This window comes from Gallinula chloropus, assembly GCF_964237585.1.
Source record: "Gallinula chloropus genome assembly, chromosome: 12".
NCBI classification, from domain to species: Eukaryota; Metazoa; Chordata; class Aves; order Gruiformes; family Rallidae; genus Gallinula; species Gallinula chloropus.
This window is the reverse complement of record NC_140097.1, coordinates 6,779,320-6,803,356: the sequence shown is the minus strand read 5'-3', so window position 1 is coordinate 6,803,356 and position 24,037 is coordinate 6,779,320. Positions and strand designations below refer to the sequence as shown.

The 24,037-nt window shown below is 40.7% G+C and overlaps 1 protein-coding gene across 1 annotated transcript in view; it reads left to right on the top strand.

Annotated features, from left to right (window-relative positions):
- SLC25A26 (solute carrier family 25 member 26) overlaps window positions 1-24,037 on the top strand; it is an 87,031-nt gene that overhangs the window by 21,538 nt on the left and 41,456 nt on the right. The window contains exon 5 of the mRNA XM_084269489.1: window positions 99-146. Within this exon, the coding sequence (XP_084125615.1) occupies window positions 99-146 (48 nt within the window). The remainder of the gene's footprint in view (window positions 1-98; window positions 147-24,037) is intronic.

Sequence of the window (24,037 nt, the reverse complement as noted above, 5' to 3'; positions counted from 1 at the left end):
CAGTGAGGCTGTAATGCTTGCCTTGTAATCACCCATAAATTGTGGTCTTTGGCAAACTAATTCCCTATAGCTGATGCTTTCTTTTCTTGGTTTTACAGGGTATTCAAGGACTTTATCGGGGTTATAAAAGCACAGTATTAAGAGAGGTAAAAGGCTTGTCTCTTTTTTTTTTGGTAATTATTATTAAATTGATTCCTTTGCCTTACTTAGTTTTCTAACAAGAGATAATAGTGTAACTGAGATCAATTGCTCTAACCATAAGCTCTATATCCTATTCGTTCTAGGTAAGTTACGAGAATGTAGTTTAAATGGAATAGGGATAACGGGCACTGAGAGAACCTGTGATACGTGCAAAAAGTCATCTGCTATCCTGTCTCTCAGTTCTCTTGCTGTTAAATTGTAAAAGGATGGAAATGTATATGTTAACATGATTAAAACCGTAAAGTAAAGTACTGGAAACTTTCTCAAGTCTTGTGATTGCATCATGTGAAGTATGTATGCCAACAATGGTGAACTGGTGGCATCAGGCCAAGTTTGGCACAGACAGATTTAGTCTTTCTCTAAATATATTTGTCAGCAGATGCCAAGAGATTATCTGTCATCTGTATATAGGGGGGATTGTGCTGGCTTTTTTTTTTTTTTTTTAAATGTGTGAAAGAAATGCATTTAGTCATCCAGTCTGTAGATGTGATATGGGATTGCTTAACTCTAAATCAGAAGAGCTTCACTGCTGGAAAAAAACTGGAGCTAAAAATACTTTGGCCTGCTTGGCAGAAAACAGTTCCTAAACTGAAATTTCTGTGTAAATGTGCTGTGAATTACAGGATTAGTGTTACAAAGTGCTTGTGCTTTGTGGACATGAAGGCAGGTTATAAAATGTAATTTAAAAAAAATATATATTGCTGAACTCCCAGGGGAAAACTGCTTCAGAATCAGATCCCAGGAGGTCGTCTTTTGGTGGTGCAGAGGTTGCACCACGAGTACCTCACACAGAGGCTCAGTTCCTATGCAAATATAACCACTGTTGTCCAGGAAGAGTTCTTTAGTTACTGTGTTCAGTGCAATATGTATGGGTTTGTCCTCTCCTTATATAACTGAACTGAGTAAACTAGGTTTGGATCTTTGCAGCTTTTGGTTTTTAAACACAGGATCAGATCTACTGGCTGGGTTGCCTTTGGTAAAGCCAGTTGCAGGGGCTTTTTAAGCCTTCATTCAGTAGGTCTTTTAAAAGCCTTCCTTCATGCTGAAAACAGTTTTTAGGACAGTTACATTAGCCAGCTCTTGTTACAGAATAAAGACAGGTATTATCTAAAATAAGAAATACCAAACTTAGTGTTCTTTAAAATGCTGAGAAATGATAGGGCACTGCAGTCTATTTTAGCAGTTTTGAGTGTTTAAAAAATTAGTTGTTTGTGCAGAGATGACACCTGCTTTTCTGAAATGTAACCCCCACCATAGCTTCCTCCTGTACTTATTTTCTGGCTCACTAAACACGTGTTATTCACTCAGATTTCATTTGGAGACGGGCAAAAAAGGCCAACGAATCATTTTGATTTCTCTGAGGAGTTCTGAATAAATGAATAAATTTAGATCCCATTGAGTACAGATTATGCATACGAACAGGTAGATAAAACACATGGCTACTACTGGGTGCTATTCTCCTTAAAATTTGTTTTGACATATGTCAGGGTGGTAATTAATTTGCAGACCATATTCATGGCATTGCGTGTGACCCAGCTGAGATAACTTTGTTTACTCAAAATGGCAGCACTTTGTTGGAAATTTAATGGGGGTCCTCTCCATTATGTATATTCATAACAGATCCTTCAGAACTGATTTCAGTTGAAGTATTGCTTTTTGGAAGAATCTGTCCAATAGAATGAGAAATAAATGATTACCAAACGAAATGTGCTTTCTTTTCAACATGAAACAAATCATAGGTGATGTTTTAAAAAAAATAATAATCTTTGAATTGAACACTGTTAAGACTGTTGCATTTTTCTGATACTAAATACTGTAAAGCAATGTCCACTTGAGTAAGAACAGCATATTGAACATTCAGCTGGAGCTGTTGTAAGCCTGATGTTTAATCTTAGTATTTTCTCTTCTTTTTAAATAAACTTCTTCCTTTAGGGAAAGTCTTTATTTTCAGATGAAAATCGATGTTAATTCATCATCAGACACATCCAGGTAGCTGCATAGTGTATATAGACTGATAGTTAATTTCAACTGGCTTTTATGCTTACAGAGTTCGGTTACGTGCTTTAGGTCTTTACTTACACAAACCACTTTAGTAACGTTGGAGCAGGGTTTTTGGATGGGGGGCTTCAATGCATGATTTTTCCTTTTAAAAAGGAAGAAGTTTGGAATATTGATTTTATTTTTTTTTCAGAGGATGATGTTGCATTGGCATAATTCTTGAACCAGAATTTAAGAAAGGTTAATTTTAGCTGTTGTATCAAGATAAAATTTTGCATATATCATAAAGTAGATTTCAGTGTCTGGCTAAAGATCTGCTTGCTGATTGCTTGGACTGAAGTGAGAATGAGTCTGATTATAAAGGGAAACTATGTCTCTTTACTATAACATAGTACATATTTTCAAGACAGCCTTATTCTTCTCCATATAATTTGCATAGCTGCTGTGCTGCTTCTGTTCTGGTGCAAGGTAGGTGCTTCATCCTTCAATTTTGATTCTTACTCTTTCACTCATTCCCTTTATCTTCTCATCAGAATATCTTCTGTATAGATGAATACTAGAAGAGAAAGAAAATGACTAAATATGTAATGCTTTTGGAAACTGAGTGAAGCTCAATGCTTGAATGTTTTGGCAATGACTTTCTCCTAACTCCTTTTTGGTGCCTCTTATCTCACATCTCCATTACATTTTGGTTTTCACATTGTCCTTTGATGTAGTTACACTGAACTAATCCTAAAATTGAAAGGGAAGCATGGCACAGAGCATCATTCTGTTGGCAGTAGTAGCCGGAAAGACATCCATGCTCCAAGAGGAAGGCTTTTATAGTAAAGCATAAAGTGGGAGTATGGTTATTAGGTTGCTGAATGGGGCTTTGAATAAGTGGCAGAAATTGGAGGCTGTGAAACGATGTGGAATTCCCATGATGTCACTTCCAATGCAAATCCAAGTGGGAATTGTCCTTTCCTATAGTTGTAGTGTACCAGTGTGCATTGGTGTGGAAACTGGATCATGCCACTAAGAACAGTCAATGAACAGGTAAATTTATTCATGTTTTCCACAGCAGAGACGAGTTCATTTGTAAAGTCTCCAGCCATCTTATAACAAGGCAGGAGCAGACTATAAATCTACTGTAAATCCTCTAGAATTTCTTAATGGGAATGTAGTTCTGCTGCTGAGATCTTATATAAGCAAATGGAGCCAGATTTTTAATTCCTGCATAATTCATTTTATTAACTATGACCAAGTAGAACATCTGTTAAAATTCCATAATGTTCAGTTCATGGGAAAAAGAGAGAAACCCCTGAGTTCCCATTGGAGCTCTTCCATTTCCATTAATGTTACAGGACTCTAACAGATGTCTTAAAGGACGGTATTATGAATGAGAGGATAATGCAAAAGAAAAGGAAGTGCCTTGTCTGGTTTCCCTGTGTACAATAGCTGGCTGTACAATGAGTTATTTCACCGTCTGTGTGCAGGTTGTGGCTTTGCACAAGCAGTGCCATGGTTATCTGTAGTGTCCCTGCTCTTGTGAGTTCCCATAGGTGGGAAGAACTGAATGAGTCCTGAGTGGCTATTCTGTGTATATTTAAAGTAATTTTTTAATTTTAAAAAATACTGCAGGTGGACTGGGCCCTGGCCCGGAAGTAGATTCAAAAGAAATTAACATGAGTATTAAACTCTTCCTTAAAGACAAAAGTGATTGAGAACAAATGACTCTGTAGTTCACAAACGTTGTGAAAGGAGACTGAGAATCTATGTCAAACACCAGTCTTTGCTGTGCAGGTAGCTGAGTAAGTTTGTCCTCCCTGTTGCCTTAGAATCTGAGACAGCACAGGCTCTCTGCTTGCAGTGGTCTCCATTCAGGTAGAGGTGTCAGTGGTGCTTTACCTGACAATGTGGTTTCAGAACTCAGCTCTGAGTTTGAAAGGAAACTACTGATGAAACAAACCAAGTCTTGTACAGCATGCTATTGATTTACTTCCAGTGAGCCTACTCATCATGTTTAGGAGTCCTAGTTTAAGTTAGAACAGTTGTGAGTTGCTTTTGTTTGTGTTGGGTTGGTTAGTGTGGGGCTTTTTCCTTCAAAGTATGCAAGTTGGGACCCTAAGTGGATTAAGGCAGTTACCTCTTTCTGGGAGGGAGAAAGGACTCTATGCTATGTTAATTTAGGGAAGAGAAGTGCACAGCCAATTTAAAGTATGCTATTGTGTTAATGAGTGGCAGCAGCGTGGCAAACAGGCAATAAATTCAGGCTCTTCCCAGTCTTGGAAAGTTAAGAAGGAATGATGTCTCCTGAGGAGGGGGAATAGTTTGGATATATGCTGCAGAACTAGTGTCCTGTTCTGCTGTGTGTATCAAAAGGGGGTGTGGAGGATGCACAGTGTAGCCCATGCAGATGAAGGAGCTAGCAGAAAAAAGCCCAACAAAAAATCCCCTTCTGAAATGACTTATTAGCTGGAAGAGGGAATCTAAAGCAACTAGCAGCAAAATGGGCCTTAAAGGTACACTGACTGACCCTTTACATTTAGGAAAATGCATCAAGCAAAGGACACTGAGATACTTCTATAGAAACGTGAAGCGTGGCTGAGATGTGTTAGCTGTGCTGGCTGAGGGCGGGAAGGGATCTCTCAGGGCTGAGCTGGGTCGGGAACAGTCTGCAAACAGGCAGCCTGGTTTGTTTATCCACTAGAGGTAGTTCTGCATGCTTCTCTTTTGTTAGGACATCTTTATATAAATATCCTGTTCTCCTAGCTGTTAGAGGGGTTTTGTTTTTAGGTTTATCTCTGTTGCTGTGGGACAGAAAGAATGTTATTAATACATTCTTTCACTTGCACAATTAAAACTTTGATCTTCTATCATTCTCTGTGTATTACAGAGCAGATGTCGATAGAAACAGGCAAACAGGATGCTATCTTAATACAATATTTGGAAAAACAAACATCTTCCTTAATGAAATATGTGCAGTATCTGTCTTTTGTTACCTTCTGGAAAACTGAACTGCTGCATTTTGTTTTGTAATTCTAGATAGGTTAAGTTTAACCAGCTTGGGTGTTTCCATATAGAATAACAACAGTCTCATGAAAGGAATAGGAACTGTAAAATGGATTAACTAGCTAGTCCCTGCCATGTGGAAAATTGTGCTGAAGTTGTGTGACATGATTAATGGGAGGAAAGTTGAAAAATAAGTCCATGTTTTCTCCTGCCCCCCTTTCCCTTAATGCTGCTCTGGCTTGAAAAGCCTGTCACTGGAGTTGTCACTCTTGTATTATTTGTACACCTGTATCCTTCTGGGTATCTATGTTTAAGGGATTTTTCACTGTGCAAGGTTTATAATGGTTAAAGGTAATTCTTGTGGGGTAAGAGAAGGAGACAAGTCCATGCTCTGGGGTGAAGGCTTGGGCACACCCCAGCCTGTAACCAGAACACTGATAAATGGACAAAAGGAATCATTACCCTCAGATTGTGTGGGTTATGCTCATTACCTTCTCCCTGCAAACACTGGAATAGTACTTGGAAATGAGACTGGAGAACTCAGCACTTAAAAATGACTTTTACAGACCACAAAACAACTGCTTTTTCTAGTTTACCAATTGTGGGAAATAGTTCTTGTAACATGCCTGAATGGCAAATAAACAGGTCAGGGTGGACAGACACCTGAAGCGAATTCTTCGTTGAAGTTTAGGGAGGGATGTGTGCATCTCTTCCCCCCCCAAGCATGTGCAGCAGTCTCAGATTTCTGGTTGAGTGGTCTCATTCTCAGGCTCGGTGCAGTGTCCACATGTGCAGGTTAGAAGCAGAGTGCAGCCATCCTTGCTGCCATCGATCTGCAGTCTCCCAGTGGAGCGTACAATATTGCATCTGTCTGACACCAGTGGGCATCTTCAGATGAAAATAATTTCATGTATGCAGAGTATCTTTGTATTTTGAAAGCTACAGCCTTACATCTAGGCTCTGTGAGCAGAAAAACCGCTTTGAACACACTGAACTAAAACCAGCTTAGGTGATTTGATAATGCAGAGCCTTCCCAAATGAATGTGTCTGCAAGCAGGGTCTTGCAGGAAGCGTATTCACCACATGCTTGAAATAGAGAAGATACTATTTCCATACATTCTGTAAGCAGCTTACTAAAGCATTTTTGCAAGTGATGTTTTCTGCAGCATTCAGAGCGTAGGAATGTGTTTTGTGGCTCAGTAGCAACACTGAGCAAGAAAAAGTTGGGAGGAAGAAAATGCCTAACTTTGTTCTGTTTTTCTTCATGTTGTGCTATTTTTGGTTTTTTCTTGTTTTTTTCCTCCCTTTTTAATTTTAAAGAACTTAACTGTATTCTTTACAATGGCTGCTTTTGATTTTTTGCATGCTCCAGTAATGGTTTGAATAGCAGATTTCACATGCTGTTTCCAATGGGGAATGTGAATTTCCCACCTAAATAAAATTACCTGTAACAAGGGATCAGGACGTAGAGAACACACAAAAAGCATCCCTCTCACTGATTGAAAAGTGAGACAGTAACAACAGGGGAGGACAGGCACTGAAGGAATCCCCATTGTAAAAGGAGGAGAAAAGGCTTAAAATAGTAAGAAGCAAATAAGTGATTATAAGGGGTATTGAAAAGAAAAAAAAAAAAAAGCAGCTGATAGTGTCACTGGATGAATAACATCTTTAAAGCTTTCCAGGGCATGCTAAGGGCTTTAGAGTTAATGGAACAACTTTGAACCTTCAGTTATTGTAGCCCGATAGCATGACCGAAGCTAGGGAAAGCTAATGGGGTTAGCCAGTTGTGCCTGCTTCTCCAAAATTTGGCTGTCCCTAATACTTGTGACTGTTTAAAAGCAAAAAATAAGGAATCAACAAAAAATTTGTGGAATTTTTGGCCAAGTGGTGGCTTTTAGTTATAATTCCACAGCTAAATTCTGCTACAGGCAACTGTATTTTGTCTGTCTCAGTTCTTTCTGTAGTTCTCAGTGGGAGCCAAGGTTTCCTCTTTTACTGAGCTGCAGAGTAATCCTGCTGATGGCTGAAAGATTGCTGGGCTGTGTCTGGTGAAGGCTGTTTTGTTCATGGGTGGAACAATTTCTGTGTGTCTGTGCTGAAGCAGGTAACTCCAACCCTAAAAAGGTCTGTGCGTGTGGTGTGTCTGTTTATATAAACTCTGTACAAAGAGACACAAGGATACGTGTATGTGTAGAAGAGGGTGGTTTTAATAATACCTTGTCAAGGGTTTTGGACTCTCTGAAGCAGCTAGTCCTGTTAATGTGTGTGATCAGTCTGGAACAACAAGCAATTTAGCAATTTTCTGAAAGTACATGACAATCTTTCAAGGGTGAAATTCTTCCCTGAAGTAGTCTGAGACATGATTTCTACAGTGGAAGACTCTGACCAGCAGAATCACACTGCTGTCAGTATTAATAGCAATTATCTTGTTTTCATACTTGGGCTGCTATTACCTAGTTTCTCTACATCTGCTGAAAACCACAAGGAGAGTTTAAAGAACCAGAAATCCAAGATCAAAAGCTTTTTTCCCCACTGTTCCTTGTATGATGTTATCTCAACCAGTGGCTCTGCTTTAACACAAAGACCTGAGTGCCTGCTCTGGCCAAGAGCACATTGGGACCTGGGGGCATAGTGGGACTTCTGGGCAGCAGGACTGGTGCGGGACCAGAAGCCCAGGCTCTGTTTTCTGCTTGCCCATGAGCTTGGCAGTGGCTCAGACTTTAGCACTTGGGGTCTCCAGCCACAGATACAGTAGTGGCTTTCAACTTTTTATTTAATCAGAAAGGTGATGTTTTCATATTCTATAGCTGGATGAGATAGTTCAGCATGGGAGAGGTCTGATGGCATTGACGTGTGCGTTCAATTGATTTATTTGGGACAGTCCCCTTCTCTCTATTGCAGGGTTAGCACCTCTGCAGCTTCAAGTAGTAGGAAGCAGTGGGCTTTGAGCTGAAACTCAAGGGGGGCCTGATGTATGCTGGCTGTTTCTGGTACAGGGGAAGGAACCTCTGGCAGGGAGGGTGAGGCAGGCAGAGCTAGGGAACATCTCTTAAATCATCTTAGCACTGATTTAAAGAATTTGTCATCCATACTCTCAATAGGCAAATTCAAGTCTGCATGTCCATGATAACATGCCTGCTGGTGGTGTTGGTTTTGGGGGGAGCCTTGGTGGGAGCCTTAATGCTTGGATTACCATTTGTGCAGATTTCTGGAGGTGGTAGTGATCATGATCTTCCACCTCGAGGTGCAACAGCATTTTCGGAGGGGTGTAGCTAAAGCATGTAGGAGAGAGGAAACTGATTTTAATCTAGGCTGCTGCTGCTGAAACCATGCCTTCATTTGACTGTAAATAATTCCACCCTACCCTGACATGTCACTAGATTATATGTGTATATGTTTAGCTGTGTGTATCATGCTTTCTCTGTTACTTGCTTACATTACATGCAGTGTTTATGTAGCAATATTAGGCATCCACTGAGAAATACGAAACTGAAAAGTTGCATCTGAAACCCCAAAGTTATGGTGAAGGTGTGAAAAAGGAAAGATTTGTGTCAGAGAGCTTATGTAACTTATCACAGGTCTGATAAAGCTTGGAAGCATGGCTAGGCACGCACTGCTGAGAGTCTGCTACAAAACCAGTTCTTCCAAGTGCTTAATACAGATCGGACTTCAGTTTCTCTGAAAGACTACCTTACTGGCTTGCAGGAAATAGGAATTGATTCCACTGCTTTGAGCGTGGGTACTGACCCACCAAACAGAAAATCCTGAAGGTCATACCAGGCTTCAGGAGGGTTTAAGGACAAGACTTGGCTGGTTTTAGCGGTCAGGATAGATGGAAACCTTTTCTTAGCTCGCTTCAAGGGGAATCTTGGGAGTGCACTAAGCAGTCGGATCTTACAGTAAACACTTTGGACGGTTAAAGGAGAAGTTAATTTTGGGCTTGGGAACTCTTGCTACTATTAAAAACATTAAAAACAAGTCATAGCACAGTGTCCTCCCTACTATCCCTTCCCTGCACGGCGCTCGGTGCTGCGAGCGGTGCTGCGCTAGAGGGCACACCATGCCCGCGACTGCTGCTGTGCCTGTCGCAGGGGACCTCGTCCGAGGGGCACCTGCGGATCTTGGAGCTGACTTTGCTTTAGTCCTGTCTCTCCACCCCGTTGGAAAGGAAACACGACATTTGAAGTGTTATTAATTTTATCTGACTCTGAGGACGAGTCCCATTGAATTTCCTGGGGCTAACTTGTGTGGGTGAATGGAGTGAGATCCAGTTTGGGAATGATTTGATGGATTCCTATTGTTTAACTTTGGGTTTTCATTTTATGTGAGTTGACTGCATAAGGTCCACAGGCCTGTAGCATTCCCTGTGTATTCCTGCCCAGCAGAATATTGCTGATATGGTTGTAAGAGAAAGGAAGTCGTGTATCATGACATGTTACAGCATCCCTGCTGAAACTTCATAGGCTATACAGTAAGCAGCCTTAAACTGTATTTTAGCATCAATTTTTGCCAAGATTCTGTAGCTGTTATCTGCTTTCAAGAAAAATACAGTAAGCTTTATTATCTTTGGGCTAATGCCCGTGTGGTGTACGCCTGGGTTTAAGAATGCCATGTCCCTTCATGTGCAGTTGGAAATACATATAGGGGATGGAGGAGGAGAGAGGGGTGGTAATGTGATTTTCATTATTTTTATAGAAATGTAGGCAAAGCAGGCCTGGTGTATATACCACAGATGGAAATAATGCTATTAAACCAGGCTCTTATCTAACTTTTATTTTTCTGTTAATTTTATAGAAGCCAATAAAGTGTAAGCTCTGCAAATTTTCTTTTTATGCTGCTTGAATATGTGAAAATTATGTTCCTGCTTTTCAAAGCCAGTAGGTCTAGCTACAATAAAGCAGAGCTTGGCCTGGATGTTTTGGCATCGTGCTGCAGATGCAGCACTGCTCAGGTCACTCTGCCAGATCTGCCTATCCCAGGCCTGACCCTTCCCCAGTTAGAGGCTGCTAGTGACACACCATGTGGGACATGGATGAATTTCTGTCATGAGTAAACTAAGATCTCTCAACGCTCTTTCAGACAGAACAAACCACCAAAAAAGAGACAGAAATGTAAACCAGGATACTACCCCTGCTTTCCATGGGAGAACAGCTAGTACGTTGTATTTTGTGTTTGTGTTCAACACTGTACAGTCTCTTAACTTAAAAAGAGGAGAACAAATAAAGCAGTATCCGTGCATATCAGAATAAATAACATGCTCGTACCTCAGTGGGAGGTTATCTGCTCTCTTCTTGCTTCTGCTGATATGAAATCCTGAAGTGCAAGAAAACATAAGACCACGAGGCACTTAACTAAATCTTGTCTTGCTGACTTTAAATGTGCTAAATGCCAATTAAAGCAGAATTTGGCCCAGTATAATTTTGCCACTGGCTACATACCACACAAGTTTTGGGTGGGTTCTTCCCCCCCCCCCCCCTTTTTTTTTTTCTCCAACCCTCTCAGCTTTTTGCCTTCTGGTCTGTACAGCTGTGCTTCTAGTATACTTTCTATTTCTGGAAATGACCCATGCAGTTAGGTCAGTTTGTTTTAGCCTTGCTCCTTGTTGCTGAAGTAGAATAGCACATTTCCCTTAACTGCATGAAAGCTGGGGCAGACAATCTTGATAAATATGATTAATGGGCCTCTTTGCTATGCTCTGTAGCTGAAGGCTTCCTGAGGTTCTGTGTCAGCTGGACTGCAGCTCCCCAAACCAAGTTTTGCATAGAAAGTATGCCTTAGGCTCAATTATGTTGTTAAATATATTTTTCTTCACAGCTTTTGCTCTAGGAAAGACTTTGCTATTGAAATATGGTAATAACAGTCTGAAGAGGTAGTGTTGGCAGGAGAAGCTGTTCATAAACATGGGGGAGTGTGGATTTTTTTCCCCCTCTGTCTTGTTACCTACACATTTGTAGGTTAGGTTGCCTGGGAGTGAAGTTAAGTCTGGGGTTAGTGAGATGTTTGATTCCTTGCTCTGATCAGCTGGAGAGTAGCTATGATAGGAGACAGTAGCGAGTGCTGGTAGCTTTGAGTCAATGATAACTTCTCTGTATGTGGAATGTATTTGTAGGTTACCGTTTATTTCCAGTGGTGTGAGTTTAATATGATATACACAGGGCTTGGCACAAAAGATCTTTTGTGCTGTCACTTGTATGAGGAGGAAAAACAAAGGATATATCACATTATCTTGATGAAAAATGCTATCCAGAGAATCCAACAGTTACGTGAGTGCTTCAGAAGTAGAACTAAAGGAATATTGGGGGGAAGACACATTGATGTGAGTGATAACAAAACAAAATGCGTGATTGACATCAAGGAATATTCAGCCTATTCAGTAATTAATGAACACTCACATTCACAGGGTAGTCTTCGATTGCCCTTAAAATTCAGAGGCCAGGCTTGTGCTCTGCATGCCTGACCTGCTGGCTGCAGCAGAGGCTGAACCCATCCAGCTTTCCCGGTGACTGCTGTGCAATGGTAATTGCAGGAGCACATCAGCATTCTCAACAATCGAGTACAAGTCTTAATAGCAAATAATCCTCTTGAAGTTGTTCCCCCCTCTGCTGCAATCAAAGGAGAGCTTTGTTAAGGTATTAACTAACAAATTAGCTGCTAAATACTGGTAATAACCTATTTCCCATAGATTGCTTTTTAATTATAGCCTAAGCTGTGTGATTCCTCAAATCGCTGCTTTGGCAAACCAACGTTTGTGGTCATTTCCAACCACTGTAACTAATTGGCAAAAGTAATTTTTAAGTCTTTACTGATACCAGAACACACTGTGATTATATATTCCTGCCTGCAGAAATATTTTCTCAGTGCTTCTTTTAACTGTTACTAGTATTTGAATTTAAATGTATTGGGCTGTGCTGTGAAACTCTTCTAATTTTAGTTCCATGTACAATATATATCTGCTCATTAGATTTTTAGATACCATAGAAATTTTCCACTTACTGGTACAAGAAACTCTTCCTATGGGGGGGGAAGAGTTAACCACTTTATTTTTATGTTTGATTAATGCAAACTACTTATTTTGCGAATCTGTGTCTCAGTAACCATTTAGAAAAATGAATGATGTTTTGGTTCTTGGAGGGAGGGTTTTTTCTTAATATATTCATTGCTTTTCCTCCCCTGATTTCAATAAAGCCTGTGTGTCTTCCAGTATATCAAGCCTGACTCTTTTATAAGAGAACGCAGCCATCAAAATTGGCAAGCGTTAAGCTTGATAATTAGTTCAATATAGTGACCAGCTCTGTGAATTATGAGTTCAAAGCAACATATGGACATGGATGAAATCAGATTTTGGCATTTCTCACTTAGATTGTTTCGGGACGCTGCTGGAGCTTCTTTGATCTGTAAATAACGACTGCACTTCAGTGCCTTGCTTAAAATACATCAAACGCATTCATGACTTTCACTTTCACAAACAACCCCCCCACTTTTAGTTATACTTTTGAATCAAATTAATAAAGCTGTTTGTATTTTGAAATTTCATGGAGAAAGGTACCAAAGATAGGTCTCGTCATTCTCAGGTTTTATGAGCAGCAGCACCCATTTCTCTGAGTTCATGTGCACCCCTGACTACATCAGCAGATGCTTTTGACTTCATAAAGTCAAATCTCTTGTATCGCAAATCCTCTGCAACCTTATAGCAAAGGGTGTCTTCCCTCTTTCAGTGGTATAAAACAAGTGAACCAAAGGTTTATTTGTGTTGCACCATACAGTAACTTACTTCAGTAACTCCTCTTTCCCTTCCCTAGCTTGCACGTAGCAGCCCTTTTCCTAGTTCTGAGCTCTGCTGTGGTTTGCAGTGTGATGCACTGTCTAGCAGACAGTAGCTGGAGATAACCTATTTGTTACTCCTTAAAGATATGCACAGGTGCTGACCCAGTTCAATAAGCAACACTGCCTTTCAATAGCTCATTAAATGCACTACCTCTGGGCTTATCAGTTAGTTATGAAAGGGCTGTATGGCTTTGTGGTAGCAAAGGAATGTGGGGTATTATGGCTCCTCAGTGTTTTGCCATCAGGTTTCCAGCTGGGTAACTCGATTGCTTCTGATTTAACTTCCAGGGTTTTGCTTAGACAAGTTCAATGTTCAGCAGTAGTGTGATGGTTGGGGCTTTTTCTCTGCTGTGCAGTTAGTGTAACACCTGAGTCCTACAGAAATGCTTAAGAGTTGTTTACAGTATGTTTTAGGGTCTAATGAGATAAAGTTTTTATTTCTAGTATACAAATTTGTACTCAGGGAAAATTCACTGCAGCCTTCCATCCCCCTCATCTGTAAGTTTGAAATTAGGCTGAAAGACAAGCTGCTTTTTGAAGCAACCTTTTCCCTTTTCTGCTTATATACCCTTGATAAGATGTCAGATACCTCATACTTGGAGCATTTATTTCAGTGTGTGGCAGATGAGAACATGAACAGGCACATTAGACTCTTTTTTACAGCATCAGACCCGTGTTCTGTCCAGTCCAGTCTAGTACCTTGTCTCTCCTTAGGGCCAGATGTCACATCCTTGGGGAAATCAGGAGGTAGGAAAGGTGCCCTGCTGAGTTTCAGGCTTGCAGCTGGCAGCTGTTAAAAGGCAAGTATTCAGCCTCCCTCCAGTGAGCCCTTGTTCCTACCAGCACCCCCAACAAAAATGACCTTAGAAGTAGGTACTACAAATCCCAAGCTTTTAACCCTTTTAAATGGATGCAGCTGGCTCAGGGATTTTTTACACAAATGACTGATATTTTTTGAGGGGTAATATATGTTTATTATCTGAAAAGCAAATTACCTTTCCCACTTATTCCCCAGTTATCTTTCCCTTTGTCTCCTCCAAAACACCCTTATTTATTTCTGTAGCCTGCCTTGCAAAACACTATCTTAGAAAAAATGTTAATCCTTGTGGGACAAATCATGCTCCCATCAGTTTTGTCCTGCTGACTTCCCTCTTGGCAGAATTGTAAGCTAACAAGTTGGGGCACAACCCAAGACCATTTGTTTCCCAGACCTGTGTTGTGGAGGCTTTTCCAGGGTGACTGTGTCCTTCACCTTTGTTGCAAAGCCTTTTGAACACTGCAGTTTGTTGTCTGAAAGGTAATAACCAGAAGAACAGCTAACAAAGCTGTGGGCAGAGAATATGTTTCACAAAGGGAAATTCACACCATGAGAGTTCTTGGCAGCTTTGGAACAACTTCACCCCACACCTGCTGTGCTTGGCAGAGGATTTCTCTTCCATGTTGGGAGTGGGGGAAGCTGTACAAATCCAAAGAACCCTCAGGTATGTAGATAGAGTGTGATATGAGAGAAAGAGTTGACACCAAAATTCAGCTGGAGCTGTCATGAAAAAGAAAACAATGGCAGAGGACAAGGAAAACCTGAGGAGTGGCAACAGTGAGAACAGTGAGGTACAATGAAAGGAATTAGCGTTATGTAAGGTCTTGTGTTTCATTCCAGACTTGATCAGTTGTCAATGGGAGGAAGAGTATTCAACTGATTTTGTGCTTTCTTATCTCCATTTATTTCCCTGTGGGATCAATGCATTCACTCATGGACATTTGAGGAGTGTCACTGTGTGCTCTGGCTGGCTGTGAGGCCCTGTTTTGCTGAGGAACACCCTGGAAAAGGGAATGGGCAGCGTGTGTAACTTTCAGTGGGATAAACTCTTGTGGATGCTTTGTGTGTGATGTTTTTTCTTGCCAGTTCTAAAGTCCTTTGGTTTCTGTACTGGCTTTTAAAAACAAGGAGAGAATGCCACTGCAGGGACCATCTGTCCTTGTGTTTTTAATACTTTTAAAAGTTTTGTAGACTCTGAGAAACAATTCAGTGAAATTTTAGCTTCAGCTTGAGCAGTTTTGTATCACTGAGCTGCTGAATATTCTGCTCAGCTGGTGGTTCGAGCTGAAGGTTCTGGCTTGGCCAGTTGGGAAGGGATGGGCTCCCTGGCCTTGGAATTGGCTAAGAGTATATGATGAGGAGCAAAAGGACTGTGAGGACTGCTCTGAGAAGGTAAAAGGGGTGCCTCTGTGAGGGCTTTGGGATTGACTGTTAGCAGGATGTGTTTTGGAAATTTATACCTGAAGCTGCTGGGATTTAGTAGAATTAGATTCTGAAGAATATTATTCCTCTTTCAGCAGTCCCCAGTAGTAGTATCAAAACTGTATATGATAAGATTATATTTTACGCATTTATTTTTTAGCTATTTATTATTTTCCCCAATTTACTTCCCTTTTAGGTGCTCTGACATACAGACGTTTTCTATGAGCACTAACACTGCTTCTTAAAGGAACGAGTACAAAGTTTGCTTTGGATTCACAGCTCTGTCACCAATGCTCCCTATTATTTTTTCTCTTTGGTTGTAAGTCTAGGTGTGTGTTTGATATGTTAATTTTGAATTTTAGATAGAGATGCTTATTCTGACCATTTGATGCTGCCAACCATTATTTCCAGAACTGGTTGTTTCTGAAAGAATGCAATTAGAAACTAAGCCCAGGAATTTCTGTGGCAGGTCAGGCACTTCTGGCCTCAACTGTCATTGACTGGAAGAAGAATAAAGCTCATGGTGCCTCTGCAAATCACTGAAGCATTCCCTTCCCTGATGTTATGGTATATGTCATACACTCTGTTGAGAGACATTATAAATGTGCCTGGTGGATAAATGTTCTCTGGATAAACTTGGATGTTACTGTGTCTTCTCACTCTGCTTTTTATGATCTGTGTCTCCTAGACTGATGTGAACATGTAAAATATGAGCTGCTTTTTAAAAACACACGTGTGTATACATCTAATATCCATGGAAAAAATGTCTGAGAAGGGAACAGGATGCTATGGTGAAGTTTCAAACACCAGCCAACAAAAGAGCTCTGATGTGTTTGTTTTCATTCCTGTACTTTTTAGAGCCTATTTCACGATTGTTGACTCAGAATTTTAGGAGGGTGTTTGAAGAAGGCAGCGTCATTGTGTAATTTAAGAGGCTGGTGAACCACCATGGCAGCTGTGAATGGTGACTGAGAGCAAACTCACCTTGCTGAGGTATTCTAGATGCCTGTGAGAGAAAATAAACGGGGGGAGAACATCAACTATTTGAGGGAGGAAGGAATACTTGAAAATAAGTGTTTGGGGGTGGCAAACTATGCCATGTTCAGAGTGGTAAAAGGCAAGATACAAAAGATCTGTGGTTCTTTGTTTTCCTCCAATATCTGAGTCAATATGGTGCACAGATTCACAGGTCAGGGGAAATATAAACTGCTGTTAGAATTTATCTGGCCAGTAACTTAACCTCTGACTCACCCAGGTAATGGTACAGCATTACAAATGTCATCTTCAAGGAAGGATGAACAAATTTCTTAAGCCATTGGGCACAACAAAACCTTCAAAATAAGTCAAGAATACCTCCTCGTTCCACTGCTCCATCACCCCTCATGCCCTGGGATATACTTATTGTGGCTAACTCTAGGAAAATTTGATCTGTCTGTTTGTGTTCTGTGCTCAGAGTGACTCAAAGTACCTTTCCTCACTTTGTCCAGCTGATGTTTAGTTCTGTGTCCTGTTAAAAATTTCCAGACCACCAAGTGTGATGACTCTTAGGTAAGCACACGAATATCCCTGGTTTGACAAACTAACCTCTTTTGTTAATATACTTCAACAGAAGGGAACATAAAGAGGGGAATGCAAAAGCAGGGGTTTCTTGACAGTCCCAGCAGTTTAGGAATTGACTTATTCAGGCCACAGGAATCCAGTGTATTACTAAAGGACCAAAAAAGAACATGTCCTCTCACCTGTGATTTCATCTTAGCTTCATGCTCTTCCCTAAACCACCAGACACACAGAGCTCACACTAACAGTGGGAAGGAGCTTACTACTTCCAGAAACAAATAAGGCTCCTTAAGTGCTTAAATCCGGTTTAGCTCTTTAACTGTTAAGTATTTGAGTTGGAAGCGCCTCTCTGGTGAGTTAGGGAAGTATTCCCATTGCTAAATTTCCTTTCTCTGTAATCCCCTCCTCCCCCCCCCCCCCTTCTTAATCAGAAAAGGGAGCAGATCTGGGTAATGTTGACAGGAAGAAGCCAAATCAAGGATCCAGTATGAGTTTTGTGCTAAGTGGGTAGCTGGAAGATCCTGCCTGGGTTATGGGGCAGACACTGAGACGTGGGACCACTTGCTAAGGTTAATGTTTGATCTCTTGGTCCCCTTGGAAATTACAGTCTTGAAATGGGACAACTTAAAGTATTTATTTTCCCAAGGTCTTTGAATTGCCAACACAGGGAGTACTTTTACTGTAGCAAAATACTGTGCATTTAAAGAGAATTCCTTCTTTCTGAGAAGAAATGTGACCTTGATTAAACTATTTCTATTTTTAATCAACTCTAAGGTCCCTGGAACTTCTAAAGTTCTCAGCAGCTGTTCCTCAGATGTCTGCTGGCCTCACAGATTTCCCCATCTCCTTGGGAGGACTGAGGACTCTGAATACATCCTAAACAGCCAGAGATAACATTTTGTGTCCAAGAAAGACTAAGTGGTGCCCTGAGCTTGGGAAAGGACTCTGTAAATGGTCTCCAGAGCTTCCCCACAGAGGCTATATGTTGGAGGACCCTCTTAAAGCACTTCAGCTTCAATAGTTGTACACTGATCCCCAAGTACTGTATCTTCTTTCTGCTGCCAATCTTTGTTTTGTGCATTACGCTTCCTTTGAGAGCAGAATACAGGCAGAATCTCTTAGGCTCTTGCTTTACTTTTTAATCTGGGACCACAAACCAGAAATCCTTGGGGTTTAAAGAGCTTCACCATTTATTTACACAGGTCTGGAGTGGCTTTTTGTTTTTCATTGTTGTTTCATCTGTGGTTTTCCCCCCGCTGTGTTTTGGAAAGTTCTGTTTTCAGCAGGAAATTCTGAGGGGCTGTTTAGCTGTGTGCATACTGCCTTCCTGGTACACTCACCTAGCTGTCTCTGCACGTGGTGCAACACACGACCAGCACCCTGTTCTCAAGGCCATAGTACCTTTTCTTTACTGAAGTAGTTCTGTAAACAGCAGAAACATTTTCCTATGGACTTCTTAATCCACAGCACCTCTGCTTTCCCTGTTGTGCTGCCTCAAGCTCTGCTTTCGTGGCCCCAAAACTCCTTTCTAGACCCCTGACCTGTTTGTTGAGTGGGTGGTAACAGATTCTGGGGTACTTCCCCAGGTATTCATGTGCTCATTAGCTGCCTGTGGGTACCCTCTGTTTTCCTGGCCAGCAAATACACGATAATTATTGAGTTCCTTCTGCAGCCTTTCCTGCAAAGTGGGGTTGTCAAATTGAGTCTCTCAGCTCAACCAAGATGTGTTTCAGATGTTTACTTGATGTTCACAGAAATTTTAGGAGCTTTGTCCCTGCCCCTGTCTTATTTATGTAAAATCAGATGGTTATTTCTAAAGCTAAGGAGAAGGAAAAGGAGGAGAATTTAATGTACTGCTTCAATAGCAAACCAGGCTAAGAATGTACCTCTAGTCAGAGACAGAGGTCAGTAAATATCCTATTGAATAGTTCATGTTCTATTACTTACTGGTACAACAGTGAAATAATTAATTTTTGGAGTTAAATTATAAGCATGTGGTGGAGATGGAAACCTTAGCACTGATTAAGTGTTATTGTCCAAGTGATTAACTAAAATGTCATAGTCTAGACATCGTGTAGTTAGAGCTGGTGGAAGACAAAACCCAACAATGCCAGTGAAATTTGGATCAGGACCATGTTATGGTATTAAAAGTTGGCAAAAGCAGTGGATTTTACTGTACTAACCAAATATTGTCATTTATCCTGTCTCAGGTACCCATTGAAAATACATGGGCTGCAGTCCAAATACCTGTGGAGATTAACAAGTTGAAGGTTTAGTTCAGGGCACTCCTCAAACCACTCAGGTATTAAAAATGAGGAAAAAAATTCCTGGGACAGAATGTCCTCAAACTTCATCAGTGCAGATGTCCCTTCAGTGGTTGTTGTGGGTAGTCTGTGAGTAGCCAAACCATGATGCAGGTTTGAAGTACCACTTTCCTTTTCCTTCTGGATATGAGACTGTTTAATTGAAGATTTAGTTATGGAATTTTCTCTATGAGCAGAATTCCATAGTTTATTATAGTGAAATTCCTGAAATAGCAAAAAAAAAAAAAAAAAAGCCTATAAAGGAGGCTCAGGGACTTTAAAGCCAAGGTATTAGAGTTACATGATGCTGTGTGTGTGCACTGGGCTGTGATGGCCCTTACTGGTCGTGATCAGACTTGCAAATGCTGTGTGTTTGCAGGGTGGAGTTTTGCCATTGTTGGTTTATTTTCAGTCAGTTGTAGCCATACCAGGTGACTGTTGCAGGTACTTGAATGGGCTTAGAACTCTCTGTTCTTTTGAGATATCTGGTGTTTTGGTGCTTTTGAACTTTAGCACTACTAGTCAGGTTTTATGTAAATATGCCATTAGTGATCTTATTTCTGACTACAAGGCAGACTGCACCTTTTAATTCTGTCAAAGGTGTTTCTGTAATTAAATTTACAGTGCAGCTTAATAACAGTTCAGAGAGCATAAAAGCTCCCAATGTGTTTTAGTTCAACTTGAAAACGGATACCCAGGCTACAGTTTGGATCAGAGACGGTAAAATTGGATAGTGTTTTGTGACCCTAAATCTCTTCTGTTCAATCACACCTTAACATTCCATGTTACTGGAATGGAAAAGCATGTTTTAAAGTAGGTTAGTACAGTAAAGAACAATTACAATGAAATAGAACTGTTGATGTTTCTGTGTATTAAGAGCTGTTCTGCTTTCCAAGCTCCTGTTAACCTAAGTGTGAACTGCTTAAATTAGATGTTTGCATGGTCAGGCTGCTTCCAAGGAGCTAGATGGAAGATATCCTGGTTTCTTTACTTGATGAAGCATGTTGAATTAACAGGAAATTATTAGTACCTTGTCTCTTGTATTTTTCCATGAGAATAATCAGGAGATGGAAGAATTTTGTGGCTTAACAGATAAATCATCAAATGGTCCTTTGACAGTCAAGAAATGATAACACTAGAGAATCCTATTGACCCAAAGTATTCTGTGTGTTTTGGGAACTGAAGTATCATCAATATGGGCCAAGTGCAGATGCTACAGCTTGAATAAACTTCCTGGCCAAGGGTACAGGATGAAAGAATATGGAGTTGAGCATTGCTCCCTCTTTAGCATGAGCCTTACCCCTGCGTATCCTTTAATGCCTGTGCTTGTGCTAACTGAAAACTGATCACCAGTGTCTATAAGGAGCAGATGGTATCTTCTGAATGTGTTTTCATATGAGAAGGTATTGAGTATAGATTGAGACCATGCATATTTTAAATCAACTGTGCCTGTAAACTCTGTTTCAGTGTTACCTGTGCTTTGAAGAACTTAAGATATTTAATATGTCTACAGACATCCCATAAATTCTTACTCACCCCACCTGCCTCCCTGTGCTGAGTTCCTGCTGTTACAAGTGGAGCTTTGATGAATATTTAGATTGCACTATAAAGTCCTTTCCTTCAAAGATATGGACTTTTCTCATGGAAAAAGCTTTGATTATGTTTAGAAACACACAGGAGAAAAGGATTGCCTTATGTCCACTGCTCACCAGTGTTGCAGGTGTGGTGGGAATGAATAGTTCTTCACTGAGCCATCCAGAGCAGAAAATACAGTTTCCTGTTACCCCAAAAGCTTGGAGAAAAACCAAGTTTAGTACATACGTAGGATTTTTAGTATTAAAGCCATGTCATTCCTTAGTTCTGAAATGATTGCAATAATCATCTTCTTGATGGATATTGTTTTGTGTTTGCTACATGCTTGCTCGTCTTGTGACCTTCCCTCCCCCCTTTCTTCCACCTTTCCAACCATTTATGAGAAGTTTCAGTCACAGGAACCTAGCTGGGCTTCCTTTGTTTTTGCTCTTCAGGAATCAGGTATTTACTGTGAGATGGGGTTTTACATCTGCAGCTGTCTGAAATTACAGCTCCCTTTTCTGAAAGGGGATGTTTACTGCCTCATTAATACCAGTTAGAAATCCTTCTTTACAGCATTACATTAGTAGGAGCAAGGTGGAAACATTTATGGAAGGTTGGGGTCTGAGATTTTCATTAGTGCTTTTGAGTGTCATTATTGTCCCTATAAAGCTACAGGCAAGCCAGTGTTCTTGTGAGAAATCTGTGCCCCTTATCTGGCCAGATGGTTTATAGAGCTTTAGATTTATCATTTATTATCTTTCTTGTCTGTCTTCATGAATGATTTCTCTGTGAAGCTTTCTAGTAGACAGCTGTTTGATCGAAGTTGACTTTGAGAAATCTTCCTTAGAACTTCCTGTAAGAAAGTTCATTGTTTAATTTTATCTTGAAGCATTTGTTTTCCATGGAAAATCTCTTGTGTGAGGGCACCTACAATGCTGATGGAGGGCTCCACAAGAAACCTGGATCATGCACATGCTGCTTCAGACTTCACAGCAAAATTGGAGATGTTTGGACATAATGTGAATGTCCCTTGTATTGGTGGAGAATAACATCCATAGGTGAGATGTGTTCTTATGGAAATTGCTTATCCTTCAAAGATACAGCCTTGTGTAGATCCAGGCCTGGAGGTTGGTGGCCCTGCCTGTGGCAGGGGCGTTGGAGCTCTATGATCCTTGGGGTCCCGTCCAACCCAGACCAGTCTATGATTCTATGATTCTATGATACGGACTTTCCTCATGGAAAAAGCTTTGATTCTGTTCAGAAACACACAGGAGAAAAGGATTGTCTTATGTCCACTGCTCCCCTTCAGGGAATTTATGCTTCTGAAGGCAACAGTAATCACTAATGGAAAGAGGCTGTGCCCTCAGGTGGACTTCATGTGTGTTATCACCACACATCTGAGCTGGCACATCATGTTTGAGTACTTCAGCCACTGCTGTAATATGAATAATCTATATAAAGCTGATCAAAAGCAAAGCCTTACTGTTTTACTCACTGTCCTCTCAGCAAAAGGTCATCTTTGAGCTGATGACCTTCTAGCCCAAAGGACAAGATGAAGGGCTAGCATATTTTTCCAGTTGTCAGATCCAGAAAGATTGAGTGCTTTCCCTGAGGTTCTGATCCTAACTTCCTATACAATTGGGGAATTCTCCTCATCCCAAGACCAGTTTCAGAAATGAAAGACCATCCTACTGCCTCACTTAAGGGTTTTTGTTGTGAACTAATAGCTGAGCACACGTGGCACTTTGCAAGCCGCTGAGGGTTGAGACTGTCACGCTGGTTGACTTTGCTAATGATCTACTGCAAAATTCAGTGTATATATATGGTGACATCTCTCCTGTTGGCTTTTGAGCCCCACCATACCACAGTCCTGCAGCTCAAGCTTCTGCACCACGGCATGCCTCAGACTACACAGGCTTGCACAGGCTCTTAGGGTTATACTTGTTTCCCACAATTTTCTGCGTGTTTGTCTCTAAACGAACCATGAAATGATTCAGTGCCCACATGTGGCTTTAATAACAAGCGTATGTGGGCAAATGAAAAAAATACAGACCGCTCAACTGGAAGTTTCCAGCGTGAGATATGGGTTAAAATTGAAGTAGATTTGTAGTACAGTGTTTGTCAGAGTTGGTTAATTACTTAGGGGCTATATGACGTTTTAGATGAGACTTCTCTCTATAACCTTGTAACAACTGTTGAGTGGTAGAAGGTTTCATACTTAATCAAGGGCAGATTTGGAGCAATAAGCTCCAGTTTGATCTTCAGTGGGATCTAATTGTTTTTCTGAGAAGTTTGTGTGGCGGTGTCGGGTTTTACTTTGGTTTTTTCGTTGGTTGGTTGGGAGGGTGGTGTGTGTCTGTTTGTTTTGCTGCTGCTGGTGGTTGTTGGAGGGGTTTTTTGGTGTGTGTTTTTTTTTGTAATAGTTGTTGGGTTGCTTTTTTTCAGGTTGTTTTTTTTTGAGAGAGAGAAAGTTCAGCAAGTAGCTTTCTAATCTTGTGTTAGTTGAGGGTTCTATTAAGGGCTTATACTTCTTTCATAGAAAGTCTCACTAAGCATCCACATCTCAAACTCCAGCTGTAATAGGTACATTCTGGTTTCAGGTAGTTTTTTCAGAGTCCACAGCAATTCTTCCCTTTGCCACATATCCTCAGCTTTGCAAAATGCTTCCAAAACAGCTTTGTGTCTTTAATTATTGCTTTGCTAGAGAGCAGTAAATTCTCAGATTTTTAAAATCTAATTTTCTATTGTTTTCCTCCCACCTCAGACGTGTTCAGCTCTGGTGTTCCTTCTTCCATGCATTCTGAAGGGAGACTGTGACATCCCACTAGCCTGAAATCATAAGAAGAAATTTATTGCTGTCAGATGAGAGAATCTCTATTGGACTATTCTGACTCTGTATTTCCTTTTGCTCCCAAACCTGAAGAGTTAATGTGGGTTTAGACTTAATCAGCTTTCGCTAACAGTCTGGCTTAAGCTTGCTGATTAAATACACAGTGAAAATTGCCTTTGTCAGTCTTTGAGACTGATGTCCTTGTGCATGAAAAGGAGGAAAAGCATTGGAAAAGCCACAGGGAGGAAAAATGATAAATAAAGACGAGTACTTGAAAACTTTCTGTGAAGGAGAAAAAAAAATCTGTTCCTATGCCTGTGATGAGAAGGTGGAGTAGTGATGACTTAAATTGCTCTGGGGAACTATCCAACAAAGCACCTGAGCTGGTCATCTGTGCAGCCCATCCATCAGGAGAGGCTGTTAAAATAGGTTAGACAAACATGTTGGCAAGAGGCCCTGCCCTTGGTCAATGGCCTTTGGATCTTGTTTTCACCAATAATACTGTAATTCCTGGGAAGA